Source organism: Pinus tabuliformis, chromosome 8, assembly GCF_031772625.1.
Source record: "Pinus tabuliformis cultivar Carrire ecotype Pingquan chromosome 8, CPIR1, whole genome shotgun sequence".
Classification (NCBI taxonomy): Eukaryota; Viridiplantae; Streptophyta; class Pinopsida; order Pinales; family Pinaceae; genus Pinus; species Pinus tabuliformis.
The window spans coordinates 468,858,624-468,874,362 of NC_142294.1; the positions used below are offsets into that span (position 1 = coordinate 468,858,624).

Sequence of the window (15,739 nt, forward strand, 5' to 3'; positions counted from 1 at the left end):
TAGATATGGAAAATTTTGGGACACAAGATCATGACAAGTTAAGGAAACTCAAATTACAAAGCTCAACGGGTTCTTTTTTTTTTTGCAAAATAAACTTTCGTACCCATATGAGAAATTTAAACTTTTTGTAAGGGTGTGAAAAACTTATTCAAAATTCCTTCACAACTCTAAATGCAATTTCTAGTTATTAAATTATCTTATAATTTGGAAAATTATAAGATAATTTAATAACATCAAACATTGTTATTATCATAACATCAAAAACAACGCCCAACGTGCTATAGGGAAACATCCATCTCCTTCTTCCATGGCACCACATAGGATTCCAACCCTCATAAAACCCTAAACCTCATCTCAAATGAAACCCTAAATCCTCGCAGCACAGTGCTCACTTTTGGTCTTCGAAAACGTTTTGCCCTCCGAAACCATCTACGACGATATTCATCCAGTCCGGCGGGCTCCTCCAGGTAGTTATTTCTCTGTTTCTGCTTTTAATTTCAGCAAGGGTACATTTTAATCTGCGATTTCACTGTTGCAAAGATAATGTCTATTCATCGAATATTGAAACGTTTGATAATGAAGGAAGTCCCCCTAGTATCCACTCATGTATCGATCCCAATTTTGCTGTTTCGTCCTCTTGAAATTCATGCAAATCCCCACATAAAAATCGCCAAATTCTGCACGGAAACAGCAATCCCATCCCCAGCTCCACCAGATGGGGGCGTTGTCACAGATTTTTTCATCAACAAATGCGGTATGTCAGAGAAAGAGGTTTCAAATGTCCTTAAACTTCACAAGGGCTTGCTGAATAAACCAAGCCAGGATTTGGAAGAAGGTTTGGAGTTGTTAAGTGAATGTGGTTTGACAACCCCTGCTCACATTCGAAGGGTGGTTCTTGGCAACCCTGGGATTTTCTTATATAAATCCAAAAGGGACTTAAAGTCTAGGCTCAGCTATCTAAGGTCTATCATCAACAAAGAGGATATCTGCAAGCTTCTTTGTACCAATTCAACAATTCTTGATCTGAGTGAGGATAAGCTTGAATCTGCGATTTCAGTCTTGCAAAGATTGGGTATTGAGGGCGATGCATTATCAAAGTTATTGGCAACAACACCCCGTCTCCTCACCCATACGGAGGAAAAAGTTATGGAGTCATTTAAAGTGGCTGAGCGTCTGGGGCTTCAGAGGGGATCCAAGATATTTGGGCACGCTTTGCGTTCGTTTATAGGAAGACGAAAAGAAAAGATAGATCGAAAACTGCAGTTTTTGTGCAGTTTAGGTTTCTCCGAAAAACAAGTTTACAAGCTCTCATGTTCCACGCCAGGGATTTTGGGACTTTCAGAGGAAAAACTGAAACGGAATGTAGACTTTCTTGTCAAATCACTGGGGCTTCCATTGGATGATATTGTTATATGTTCCAATCTGTTGACATGTAGCTTGGAGACGAGGATAATCCCTCGGTATAGAGTAATGGAGGCCTTGAAGTCCATGCAACTGTTGAAGAGAGAGAGGATTCCTCCACATATTGTTAAATACACAGACAAACAATTCTTGGAAAAGTATGTTAATGGGAATCCCGAATACTCCTCCGTTCTGCGGGATATTTACTATGGAGAGAAAGCTGTGAAAGCTAATCGTTGACAAGGAGACTTGCAGTGAGTGTGTTTCAGTCAAAAGGATTCAACGAAAGTTGTGAGCAGCTTCAATCAATATGAAGTTCAATCGTTGTGAGCAGCTTCAATCAATATGAGATTTCATTCACTGCCTTTATTTGTAGTCTTTTGTGGATTCCTTGGCATAAAAGAAGGGTGCTTGCAGCAGGGGCCAGCTAACAGTTCTGAGAAAGAGATTTTAGAACAGGAGCGATTCACAGCATCGCTTTTAACTGAAGGTGCAACTCACCTCCTTCGTTACCTCAGCATGACAAAGGCAAATGGCCAATATTGATTTGTAATCAACACACCCCAGACATTATTGTGTTGCCAACTTGTACTTTACAGAGTTCAGCGTGCGTCTGAGCACATACAAATACCTCGTCTTTGCAAACCATAAACAGAGTTAGCCTCTTATTTGAATGGATGTTATTAATGGCTTTAAATGAGTAGTTTAACTCTTATATAATGGCAGATTGCCTTTACCGATATATGCATTTTCGATGCAGAACAGTATTTTTGTTTTAATTTCTTAGCAATTTCTGTCATTTTTCTACAGATTTTCTGTTAGTATTATATGTTTTAATAGCAAAATAAGTCGTTATCGATTGGACTGGAACCCTAGTTAAGTATTCAAATGACAATCATTTTAGCGTTATGCCTTCTTGGGCGATCTTAGTCCCTTGCAAGCCTACAAGTTTTTTTGAATGAACCATTGTATTTAGACGGGGATGATTTCACAGTACTATTTTAATACATAGATATTTTATTTTTGTTGTAGAATTTCAAATAATACTTCTGCAAGTTTAACATTGCCTATATAGGCTTGTCCTTGTTGTCAAACATGGTTTGGATGGACTGTGTATTGTAACCTGGAGTATAATGCATTTTCATTTGAGTTTTAGTCACAACACTTTTTGTTCTGTCGTGAATTCTTTGTCATAATGTTTTTATTAAAAAATTGTTAGAAAATCAGTTTATCTGAAATGGGTTTGGAAAAATATTGATTTGTAGAAATGTCATGATTCTACCGTGTCTTGTTCTTTAGAATGAAGAGCATTAATGAAGAGCATTGGCATTGGGTGAGTGGTGGTTGGATAGTAGGTCCATGATTTTGAGATATAATTGGATTATCAAGTCTGAATGTCCCTTGGGTATTATGTTTGACTATCTATCAACCACTCATGGATGAGTCAAACTTGCAAATGACAAGTAAACTCATAAGTTACTAAGTAATGAGTCCAACTCATGGGCTCATTGGTGCTATAGATATAAATGACAAAAAAAGAAAAGAAAAAAAACCTCATTTTTAGTGAACTTGTTAATTGTAATAAACTTTTAATTCAAACTTTGGCTTTATTAAAAAACAAATAAAGATTGCAGTGAACCTTGTTAATTGTATTGAACTTTTAATTCGAACTTTGACTTTATAAAAAAACAAATAAAGATTGCAGTGAACCTTGTTAATTGATTTGAACTTTTAATTCAAACTTTGACTTTATAAAAAAAAATAAAGATTGCCCAAACTTTTGACTTTAAAATAAATAAATAGGGATTATTCAAACTTTAAATGTAAATCTTTGCTAGATATTAAACCTTTAAAAAAAAAATTATTGAAAAATTGTAGAATCATCCAAGATGAATTAATGCCATATTATATGTCAAAAGTGTGTGTGTGTCTATATATATATATATATATATATATATATAACTAGATTCTAGATACTCAATTCACCTAATAAATTCTTGATTAGCTTATTAAGAGCATGAAGATAAATTTAATGGCATGCATCTTTAAAAAATGTAACTACCCTTGTGTAGACAATTGGGGAATAAGGAGGGAGCCAAAAAATGTAAGCGCTAATGCACTCGAGATCCTATTGTAGTCTAAACTAGTTTTATTTAGTAATATGTGTGGAACAACCATAAAATAATCATATCAACAACATTCTATAAATTTTAATTAGTTCCACAAACAAGAATACAAATATCATCTCATCATCAAAGAACAACATGCATGTCACATGCATATGCACTCACCCACATATATTACACACAAGTAGTCTACATAATATCCAAAATAATGCATAAAATTCATTAGTTTCCAAGCCACATATAAGACAAGTCATCAAGTCAATGAAGGACAAACAACCAAATTATATAGAAAATAAATCCATACAAAATGGGGCATCACATACTCCCTCTCTTTGAGAAACTTAAACTTTATTTTGAAATTATTATGCAAATACATGAAGCTTGTACTATGTCAAATTTTATTCTAAATAATTACATTTTGGTGTCATTTATATCATGTTAAATATCATAAAGAATTGACCATTTCACTACTTTAGTTTCTTTCAAAATTCATGTATTTCTATAAAATTATAAGCATAATCTCATATTAACACCCATTATACAAGCCCTAGGTGATAACAAATTAATGCATTATTTCATATAATCCATTCCAAATGATTGTTTCAAGTATTTATTGCGTGTTTCAAATATCATTATTAAGCATGTCTTAAGTGGTTGCCATGTTGTATGAGGGAAGTCTTGGCTAACATTTGAATTACTTAAAGCTAGTATTTGGTTTCACCTCAAATCTATGTATTATTCGTTATTCATGTTCATTTATGGTAATTTTCATGGGTATCTTCTTTTAATCGGTTTTATTCAATGATGTCACACACGACCATCATAGTTGTCAACAAAACTTGGCATAGATGTGTGCTCACCATCACCTTATCATATGCAGTGATTGCTAGCTCATCAATTATTACAACAATCATCATCTCATTTATTTGGCAATCACAAAGCTTACAGAGTTCATAGGTCAATTCCATATGTAATATTAATTGTTATACATGTGATCATACAAATAATATTACTTAACAAAAAGGAATGGGTTCAATGATGACAATTTGTCTAATTAATTTAGTGACAACTATTATTCAACCAACTTGTAGAGCATTTAAAGAATAAGATAATTTTCAACAACATTTGAGTAAAACAAGATTTCTCATTACTTTTTTTAGCAACTATCTTGACTAAGGGATTCTTTCTATTTCATAAAAGATTCAATGTCAATAAGTTCAACATGATTGCCAAGCTTACAACTCTCACAAATAAGACTTGCACCAATGTTTGGTAAATAACTTGTGCATATAAGAATAAAGATCTACCCAAACAAGGTTAAACAAAGGTAGCAATCCATATAACTATGATCTTGTCAGACATGGTTGACTTCTTGTCAGACATGGTTGATTTAAAATCCAACCTCTTAATGAATATGGAGGTATTAAAACACTATGGAAGTTTCCTTACTTCACAAGTGAGATAATCCTATTACACATTGCAAGAACAATTTGGAATCTTTAATCTGATACTTATCACTAATGCCAACAAGATTTTGAACAACAATGCACATGTGAAAAAAATATTGAAGTTATTGAGTTAAAATTTTACTCTCAATACCATCACTGCATATCACAACCATCCATTATGTAGGTACAAAGTCTGACCACAAGTTCACAACCATGACTTAAAAGATAATCTCACTTCTTTACCTTGTTGATAGTTCTTTACCATCCTTTTTTTTCAATATCATTTTATTTTGTATGAGGAATACACATGTTTTGGTCCTTAAGATGCTACTCACACAAGGCTCAGAGCCCTTATAAGAAATACTCTTTATAAGCTCAACAAGTTGCATGCAAAATTTGAACTCAAGTAGGGAGAATAACACATTTCTCCTAACTACCCAAGCTAAACCCAATTGACCACATGTAACCATCATTACATAAAGGAGAAAGCACTGATTCAACCATAACTATACTCAACAATGTGCAAAAGAATGCAACAATTGTGATCTTAAGACTAATTATTGACTCATTAGTCTCAAGAGTTTACACTCTTCCCATTTGATTCATGAATCTACATTACTACACCTATCCTTTAAGCTTAATGCAAGGAGTAGTAAACCCCATAAATCTAAAATTTTTAAAGTATCGTTACAAAATATGGGCATTCAATATCGAGATCCTTTCATGAGACGAAAGTTTTTCTTAAATATTTGTACTGCATAAACCATCAATATAAGTGGAAGGAATGGAGAAAGGTTCTAGTCACTCCCATAAAGTCGACCATTGGTAAGAAGAGGGGGAGTCACTAACAAACTCCTTGTGGAGTCTTCTTTGCTTTTCATTTCATTTCATTTGATATTAAATCCATGGAATTCCATGTAATTTCATTTCATGAGTTGTGATTGGAGATAGAAAATCTCTATATAACATCACAACAGTGCAAACAAATCTATAAGCAAAGCTCACTCACTATGCTACACTTGCTTCATGATTGTGAGTGAGAATTCCTTTGTTTGTCTTGTTGATTACATAGAGTTGTGACTCTAGAAATATAAATGGCTCTAAAGTTAACTGCAAAAGTGTTGGTCAATGTCATTGAGGGTAAGGCAGTGGCGGCGAGTGGTGTGTTTGATAATTGATTAGCGGTATGATGGAATATAAATTGGAGGAATGCAAATGTTGATTCTCCATAAAATTTATCTCATCTGTCCTCCACATAAGCAACTATCATTCTCCATGGCTTATTATATTATCAATTATTCCAAGCTCCACATATGGGAGGTATAATTATAACTAACATCCATTCTCGTTCCCTTTTCTTGTAGATTTTAAAGTATTACTACTTGTGTTTCCTTTACATAAATGAAAAAGATTATTACATTTATCTAACTAATTGAATAAATGAAATCTCTACCTTATGGGGTTTGTGCTAGTCTAGTTTGAAGAATACAAGAAGCTCATATACCCAGATGTTGGCATCCAAGTGTATGACATCATCAATCACCTCTTTGATCTACTAGATAACCATTTTTATGTTGTGGTGGACTACTTATGTGAGAAGACATGGGCCCACACTCCACAATACAAGATTGGTTACTACCAACAATGCACAAAGAAGGTGCAATACCTTCTATGTCATAGTTAAAAAGGACTCACTTCCAAGTGAAATAGGGCTTGAGCTAGAGGTGTATATAGTCTATACAATGTTCCCTCACGAACCCCAATCATCCTTTCTTCATTGATACTAGAGCCCTTATCCCAAACCAAAACCTTGCCATTAACAAAAGCAACTTTATTACCCTTATCCTCTAGACAAGAAATAGAAAGTATTTTTCTTCAAACCTAGAACATATAAGATGTTGTTGAGGTGAATGTTTCCACCTGGTTCAAGCTCCAATGATATATACCAATGCCTTTCATTGGATAGCATTTTTTGTCTCCAAGTTCGATAGAGTGAGATGAATTTCCTTTTGACAAGGTTTGAATTTGATTGTATCCTCCCGTCATGTGCCTGGAGGCACCACTATCGATAACCCATACATTTTCATCTTTGAAGGCGTCAAATAGAGCAAAGAACATGTTTCTTTCCACTCCTTTCTTTACTAGCTTGGGGATGATCTTCAATATGTAGTTCTTGATGGAGATAACAAGATTTCCAAGAAAATTGAAAGCCTTCTTCATGATTCTTGACATTGTGCCAGCTAACTTGTGATCTTTAGTCTCCTTGTTACACCTTAGCTTTGATACCATGTTGGAAAATATGGAGACTTAGTAATTATAACTTATTTTTCTTCACTTGATAATTACTTGTGAGGTTAGATGTTCTTCCATTACTTCTTTGATTATGTTCATCAAGCAATCATAAAAAACAAGAATATCACAAAGAGACATAGTACACCAGAAATAGGCTCCAAGATAGGGCAAGACCCCTCTAAGGGGAAAACTTGGAAAACACTTCTCTTCTTCTTTATAATATGCTTACAAAAGAGACTTCAAAGATCCAAAGACCCAAGCCAACAAACCCTGCAAGATCCAAGTCATCCTCCAACAATATTTGCTTCAAAACAACTTCCAGAACTTCGATACATCAACCCAACCACTGAAACTTCAGCCCTGCAATTTCATCCTCTTGAAGTTGGCAGCTTCACAAACCCTAGCGAGACAAGAAGAAATATAACCCTCGACAAAATTCAATTTTTGTTCTTCATCCTCCAACGACTCTTCACTATTGCAAACAAAATTCATTTTTTGTTCTTCATCCTCCAACGACTCTTCATTATTGCAAATCAAACTTGTGTGAGATGTGTGTCCAAATGAGGTCGAGCTCCCCTCTATTTATAGCCTTTCTTCCCTCCCTTAGGGCGACTTGTCTTTACTCTTAGGCCTACTTGATATTGGGTTTATCCATGGATTTTACATGATAAAATAAATATTTTTCTTCATTACAATGAGTCCAAATGGGACTATGACACATGAACAATATTATTCTTTATCATAGAAATACCTAGAAGACTTAAAAAGCATGAAGAACATGCTTTTGACTCAAACTAGAGTATGAAATCCATAATCCAAAATAAAATATAATTTGTTTCTTTTATTCTTATTTCTCTATAAAGAATATACAATGTCATGATTAAAATTACATAATAATGAAGACCAACCCTAGTTACAATTTTCAACACTCCCTCTTAATTAGGGAGGTATTCATGGTACAAGGAATCTCAATATTAAAGCATTCCCATAAGAAGAGTCAGATTGATAAGCCATCTTTTGTCAAGCATCTTTTATATCATAACCAACATTGTCACTAAAGGTATTTACTGGCCAAGCTCATCTTTAACTATGAGCATTATGATGGGAGGCTTTACGTGAGCTGCCACACTACCTCTCAAGGTACACACCCCATCCAGATGTCTACAAGGTATGTTCTTTTAGGACTATTCTTATCTTGGACTCCCAAACCTGGATCCTCAAATAGTATCGGTCCTCTTCGAATACTCTTATCTTGGATTCCCTACCTCATCCTTAAAGAGCATAGGTCACCAACTTCTTTCTATGGATTTTTTAATCCATAAGTTTCAATCTAGATGTTTATTCAATCCTCCAGACTCCATTTTTTCGTTATGGCCTTCACTAAGACTTATGGTTGTTATTCCTAGTCTAGTGCCTGACCCATAAAGACAAGAACTATCTGATATCACTCCCTCTCAACCACGAAAGAGATATCCACCAAACCAAGCTTACCTCTCAGGTACTCAAGCTTCTTATTTGGTAATGCTTTAGTCAATATGTCAACTAACTGCTCATTTGTAGGTAGATAGTGCAACTCCATGACCCTATCTCATACCAATCCTCTGATGTAGTGGTACTTGTTATTTATATCCTTTGTCTTAGCATGAAATACCCCGTCTTCTTTCAACTTTATGCAACTTTGATTATCATAATGTATCCATGTAGGGATGAGCAATCCTTCAAACAACTCCGATAACAACTCCCTGAGCCAAACTGATTCACTGTAGACTTCCCTTGTAGCAACATATTCAGCTTCAGCACTGCTCAAAGTAAATGTATCCCACTTTCTGCTCATCCACGAAACCATGGAAAGTCCAAGGCTAAAGCATCCTCCTATTGTGCTCCTTCCATCTGTCTCACTACCACACCAATTTGAATTTGTATATCCCATGAGTTGGATTTCATTCCCATTATACTTGAGGTAGTGATGGATGGTTCCACACAAGTATCTTAAGATATGCTTAGTTGCAATCCAATGATCATGTTTTGGCTCCATCTGAAACTGACTGACATTTACTGCAAAACAAATGTATGGCCTCGTATTCACCAGATACATGAAGGACACAACCAATTTCCTGTAGCAAGTAGGATCTACTGGACTAGACTCTAAACGCTTCAACCTTTTGCAATTTGTAACCATAGGAGCCATCATAAGTTCACAATCCATCATGTCGACCCTCTGAAGCCTCTTGCTCACATATTTATGTTGACCCAGGACATATCTCTCTCAGTTTTTGCCATACTTCTATTCCCAAGTAATAATGCATAATTCCAAGATCCTTCATATCAAATTCAACTCCTAACTACCTCTTGCATTCTTGAATTAGTCAATCTACACCTGTAACTAGTAGATCATCCACATATTAGAGTATAATAATTGGTTCTTTCCGGACCACCTTGGTTTATAGATCTTGATCTACATAAATCTTGGTAAAAACAAGTCTCAAGATGTATGCATCCTTTCTTGCATACCATGCTCTCGGTGCTTGCTTCAAGATATATAGAGCCTTCTTCAACCTGCAGACATGAGTTTCCCTCTTATTTATTTCAAATCTTTGAGGCCGCTCAATATAGACTTCTTCATCAATGGTCCCATTCAGGAAATTTTGTCTTGACATCCATTTGGAATGATCCATCCCATAGAAGCAACCAACGAAAAAAGTGATCTTATTGTCGTATACCTAGTTGTGGGAGCAAATGTTTCTTCATAATTAATCCCTTCTTTTTGTGAGAAACTCCTTTCTACAAACCTTGCTTTATATTTCTCGATGCTCCCATCTGCAACATGCTTTATTTTATAAATAAATTTTGAAGTGACTATTGATTTGTCACTCGGCCTATGGATAATCTCCCATTCATCGCCCTTCATTATTGGCTGGTATTCTTCCTCCATTGCTTTCTTCCATTCTTGATGCTTAGCAGCATCCTCATAGGAGGAAGGTTTTGCCTCAAATAGCTTTGTCATGTATGAGACATATCCATAATACCTCTTTGTTCTCTTACTTTCCTTGGATGTCCCTAATGTTGTATGTACTTCTGCCTCTTGAGTCGTAGTTTTCAACCAAATATGTTGTTTCCGATTTTCTGGAACAATTGTTGTATAGGCTCACAATGGCCTTCAACATTTTCTTGAGTTGGTCCTGGTTCTTGACCATCATTGTCCCTAGAGATATCTTCAAAGATAGGAACTTATTCATTAGAGTCAACTGGTACATCCTTCAATTTCTTGTAAGTTATGTTTTCATCTAAGATGACATCTCTACTTGCCACGATTCTATAGGTTTTAGATGAAGCACTATACCCCATAAAGATGCCCCTTAAATTGGTAGGATATAGCTTCTTCTTTTATCCATGGGTACATGAATGTACACATGACACCCAAAATATATGAAGATGATCCACACGTGGCTTCTTTCTTGTAAATGCTTCTTCTAGTGTCATGTTATTGAGCACCCTGTGAGGACTTCAATTTTGAAAGTAAACAACCGTCATACATTCCTCTCCCCATAGCAACTGGGGGATATCTTGAGCATGTAGCATAGCTCAGACACATTATTCAATAGTACGATTATTCCTTTTTGCCACTCCATTCTATTTAGGATTATAGGGAATAATGAGGTGCCTCATGATTCCTACCTCCTTATAGAAAACTATTAATTCTTTGGAGGTGTATTGTCCACCATTATTTAACCTTAGAATTTTGATCTTCTCCTACGTTAGGTTTTTCACTTCATTCTTGAAATTCAGAAAATTTTCGAATGCCTCGTCCTTGTTCTAATTGAGAAGGTATAACCAAGTCTTCATTGAATAATCATCAATGAAGGTTACATATTATTGATGCCCACCAAGAGACTTAACTACCATAGGTCCACATACATCTGAGTGTATGATATCCAAAATTTTAGTAGATCTAGTTTCACTATTTGCAAATGATTTCTTTACACTCTTGCATAGAGAACATCCTTTACAGGTTCCCTCATGGTCTTCCTTTATTTTGGGGATGTCATTGACCATTTGACTCATAGATGGAAAAATATTATAATGAAGGTGTCCATACCTTCTATGCCATAGTTTGGAAGGACTCACTTCCAAGTGAACTAGGGCTTTAGCTATAGGTGTATATAGTCTATACAATGTTCCCTCACAAACCCAAATCATCCTTGCTTCATTGATACTAGAGCCCTTATCCCAAACTAAAACCTTTCTATCAACAAAAGAAACTCTATTACCCTTTCCTCTAGATAAGAAATAGAAAGTATCTTTTTCTTAAAACCTGGAAAATATAAGATGTTGAGGTGAATGTTTCCACCTGTTTCGAGCTCCAATGATGTATACCCAATGCCTTATTGGATAGAATTTATTGTGTCCAAGTTCGATAGAGTGATATGAGTTTCCTTTTGACAAGGTCTGAAGTTGATTTTATTCTCCTGTCATGTGTCTGGAGGCACCACTATTGATAACCCATACATTTTCATCTTTGAAGGCACCCGATAAAGTGATGAACATATTTCCTTCTACTTCTTACTTTATTAGCTTAGGGATGATCTTCAATATGTAGTTCTTGACAGAGATAGAAAGTTTTCCAAGAAACTTGAAACCATTCTTCATGATTCTTGACATTATGCCAACTAACTTGTGATCTTGAGTCTCCTTCTTGCACATTAGGTCTAATACCATGTTCAAAAATATGAAGACTTGATAATTCTAACTTATTTTCCTTAACTTGATAATTACTTGTGATGTTAGATGTTCTTCTATTACTTCTTGGATTATGTTCATCAAACAATCATCAAAAATAAGAAGATCACAAAGAGACAAAGTACACCATAAATAGGCTCCTAGTCAGGGAAAAACCCCTCCAAGGGGAAAACCTGGAAAATTCTTCTCTTCTTCTTTAGAAATTCTTACAAACGAGACTTCCAAGATCCAAAGACCCAAGTCAGCCCCTAGAAATAATTGCTTCAGAACAACTTCCAGAACTTCGATACTACAACTTTGGCCCCAACAACAGAATTTTGGCCTCCAGCAACTGCCGTAGAATTTCATCTTCTTGAAGCTGACAACTTCACAAACCCTAGTGAGGTAAAGAGAAAGATAACCCTTGACAAACTTCGATTTCTTCTCCTCTTCTTAATCCTCCAGCTACTCTTTTTATCTTCTCTATTGCAAATATAACTTATGTGAGTTGCGTGTCCAAATGAGATCAAGCTCCCCTTTATTTATAGCCTTTCTTGAGGGTCGATTTGCCATCCCTTAGGCTGACTTGTCATAGCTCTTTGACCGACTTGGTAGTAGGTTTATCCATGGATTTTACATGATAAAATAAATATTTTTCTTCACTACAATGAGTACAAATGGGACTATGGCACATGACCAATATTATTCTTTATCCTAGAAAAACCTAGAAAGTCCTAGAAGACCTAAAAAGCATGAAGAACATGCTTTTGACTCAAACTAGAGTATGAAACCCATACTCCAAAATAAAATATAATTTCTCTTTCTTTCATTTTTCTTTCTTTATAAATAATATACAATGTCATGATTACAATTACATCATAATGAAGATCAACCCTAGTTACAGTTTTCAACAACCCCTCCCATGTCATTTTTAGAGTTGGACTAACTAAGCATATTCTTCATCAAGGTGTATAATCACATTCGCTTGGCCTATAATCTTAGATTGGCCATGCTCTGGTGCTACATGAAGAAAGTGGATTTTGACAAATTGAAATTCATCCATACTACACTGTTGTGCCCCAAATCAGATTAAATATGTCTTATATCTTTTGAAAAGAATAACCCATATGTCAAATGTAATGGTGGTTGTGGAGGGATCAAAGCCATGGAGGTACATAAGAAAGGAGTAGAATATGGATAGGGGTGATACAAAGATGTTGGTAAAGAAGTGGTGGGATATCTATAACAATATATCCTTAGGCTTAAAATCATCTAAATTAATACTTGATTTGGAGACCCACTATTGTTTGTGTTGAAAAATGCAACAAGAAAATCCTAATTTAATTTTGTCCTTGAATTAAATTCTAATTATAATTCTCATTGCAACTTGTAATAGTTAACTAAGTTAATTTGACTTAGTGTCTTGGGAGTCTATCTAGAGTCATGTAGATTGGTTCCTAAATTTTAGGGGCCCAGGTTGAGTTCTTTTGAGTTGTAATTATTTAATTCAGTTTAATTGAGTTAAATTCAATTAAACTAGTTCCAACTAATGGAGGAATTAGCAAAAGATCCAGTAGTGGAGTGTAACCTGTAGTAGTGGGGTGTAACTTGTAGTAGTGGGGTGTAACCAACACTGCTCAACCGGTAAACTGAAGATTCAATCATAATTAACTCATCCATGTCAGATAAGAAAAAAACCCAGTTGAGATTAGAATTCAGGGTCAATGTAATATCAATTGTAAAATCATTTAAATTAAACTGATGGTGCATGCAATCAGAGGAAGGCCTATTGATGGATTGCACAGTTATGGATGAGGAATTTCCCAATTAAATATGGGCTAATTCCCTAGGAAACTGCACAAGAAAATAGGAGCTTGGAAGGCAACATATTTGGCTAAGTATTGGTTGGAGCTTGTTTGTGAAGCAGTGAGACAGATTGAGATTGTGCAGAGGTTGCTCAGGCTTGAGAAAAGAATTGGAATCTTCTCATATTTTCTTATTAATGCAATATACAGATAGCATGGGTTTTACGCTGTGGATTTCCCCATAAATTTATTGTGTTATGTGTGATTGAATTCTTTCTCATTTATGCATTGTGATTTCATCGATTGTTTATTGTTTCCACTCACGAGTAGAGTAGATTCAAGTTAGTTGTTTTAGCATATTACAATCTGAAATTTGAATATACAAGGAATTTCTACATGGTATAAGAGCTGAAATCACTATAGAAGAGAAGAATATGAGTTTGTCTTTTACAAGAGAAATCGAATTTGCAGTATCATACTTCAGAGCCAGCAAGATGTTGTTCTACAGATTGAGACTTGAATATGCCCTTCAGGGTAGTTCGAACTATATTGCTTGGAAGGATATGATGGAGGTAGTGTTGGAAGTAAACAGTCTTAAGGAATTCATAGACAACGATATTCCTAAGCCAGCCGATGCTTAGGATCTGGAAGAGTGGAGAAAGTGTGTGGCATAGGCGAGAAGGATTATCCTAGAAGGAGTTCAATATCATATTGTCTTAAACCTCCATGGTAAGGAAACTTCATTTTTAATGTGGAAGGCCTTGACGGACCTATTTCAAAACAAAAATGACCACATGAAGCTGGCACTGAAGGACAAGCTCAGAAAGATCAAGATGGAGAAGGGAGACACAATACTGAAGTACTTAATCAAGTTCACCCAATGTTGGGATGAGCTTGGAAGTGTCGGTGTTATAGTTGTTGAGGACGATGTGGTGAGCCTAGCACTTCTAAGGCTTCCCAAGAGCTGGCACAACTACCAGGACTCAGTTAATGGGGGGGAGAAGCTACCAGAGTGGGAGTGATTATGGTCCGACTTGGTACAAGAAGATATTCGACAGAACACTAGGGATGGGTCCTCATACAAGAATGACGATGAGGAGAACTATGCCTTAGTTGGGAAGGTGAAGAAGGGGAAGGGAAAGTCATCTCATTCCAAATCAAATTCCAGTCAGAGAGACAAGAAGAAGGACATGTCGAAAATTAAATGTTTTCACTATCACGAGCTAGAACACTATGCTACAAAGTTTCCACCCAAGAAGGCCAGTAAGAAGCTCTCAGGAGGAGTGAAAAATGAACCACTTGCTTCACAATTTGAACTAGATTTCACCCTCATCGCTTGCATGGTGATATCAGTGATGGGTACTGTGTGGTACCTAGATAGTGGAGCCTCATTCCATATAACCGAAAACAAAGAGTTATTTAGTGACTTGGAGGAGGACCTCCAGATGCACATCAAGATGGGAGATGATGGGAGGTATAGCGTGAATGACATCAATATTGTTACCTTTCAGAGGGAGTTTGGTTATCCCCTCACATTAAAAGATGTCATGTATGTTCCGAGTTTGAAGAAGAACTTGGTTTCAGTTGCCATGTTTGAGAACTGTGGTTATGATGTGATATTTAGCAAGGGAAATTTTTTCTTTTATCACATAGCCTCATGAAAGGTGAAGTGGATCGGGGTTCAGGTGAAGAACCTCTAAAAATTGGATGTAGAAGATTACGTTGCTTTGAGCACTAAAGCAGAGAAGGTGCAGAGCTGAGACATCAGTGAGTTGTGGCATATAATATTGGGTCACTTGCATTACAAATATTTGAAGATCATGCAACAAATTTCTACAAGACTTCCCAAGGGTACACTAGAGCAGAGAGACACATGCAAAGGGTGTACATTGGGGAAGTACACCAAATCTTCCTTTCATGATAAAGATAGTCGAGCACAAGAGATCCTTGA

At 35.8% G+C, this 15,739-nt stretch overlaps 1 protein-coding gene across 1 annotated transcript; it reads left to right on the plus strand.

Annotated features, from left to right (window-relative positions):
- Positions 1–543: 543 nt before the first annotated feature.
- Positions 544–1,641, plus strand: LOC149236089 (uncharacterized). Its single transcript, XM_089368765.1, has one exon. The coding sequence runs from the start codon at positions 544–546 to the stop codon at positions 1,639–1,641; it is 1,098 nt and encodes a 365-aa protein (XP_089224891.1).
- The last annotated feature ends 14,098 nt before the right edge of the window (positions 1,642–15,739 follow it).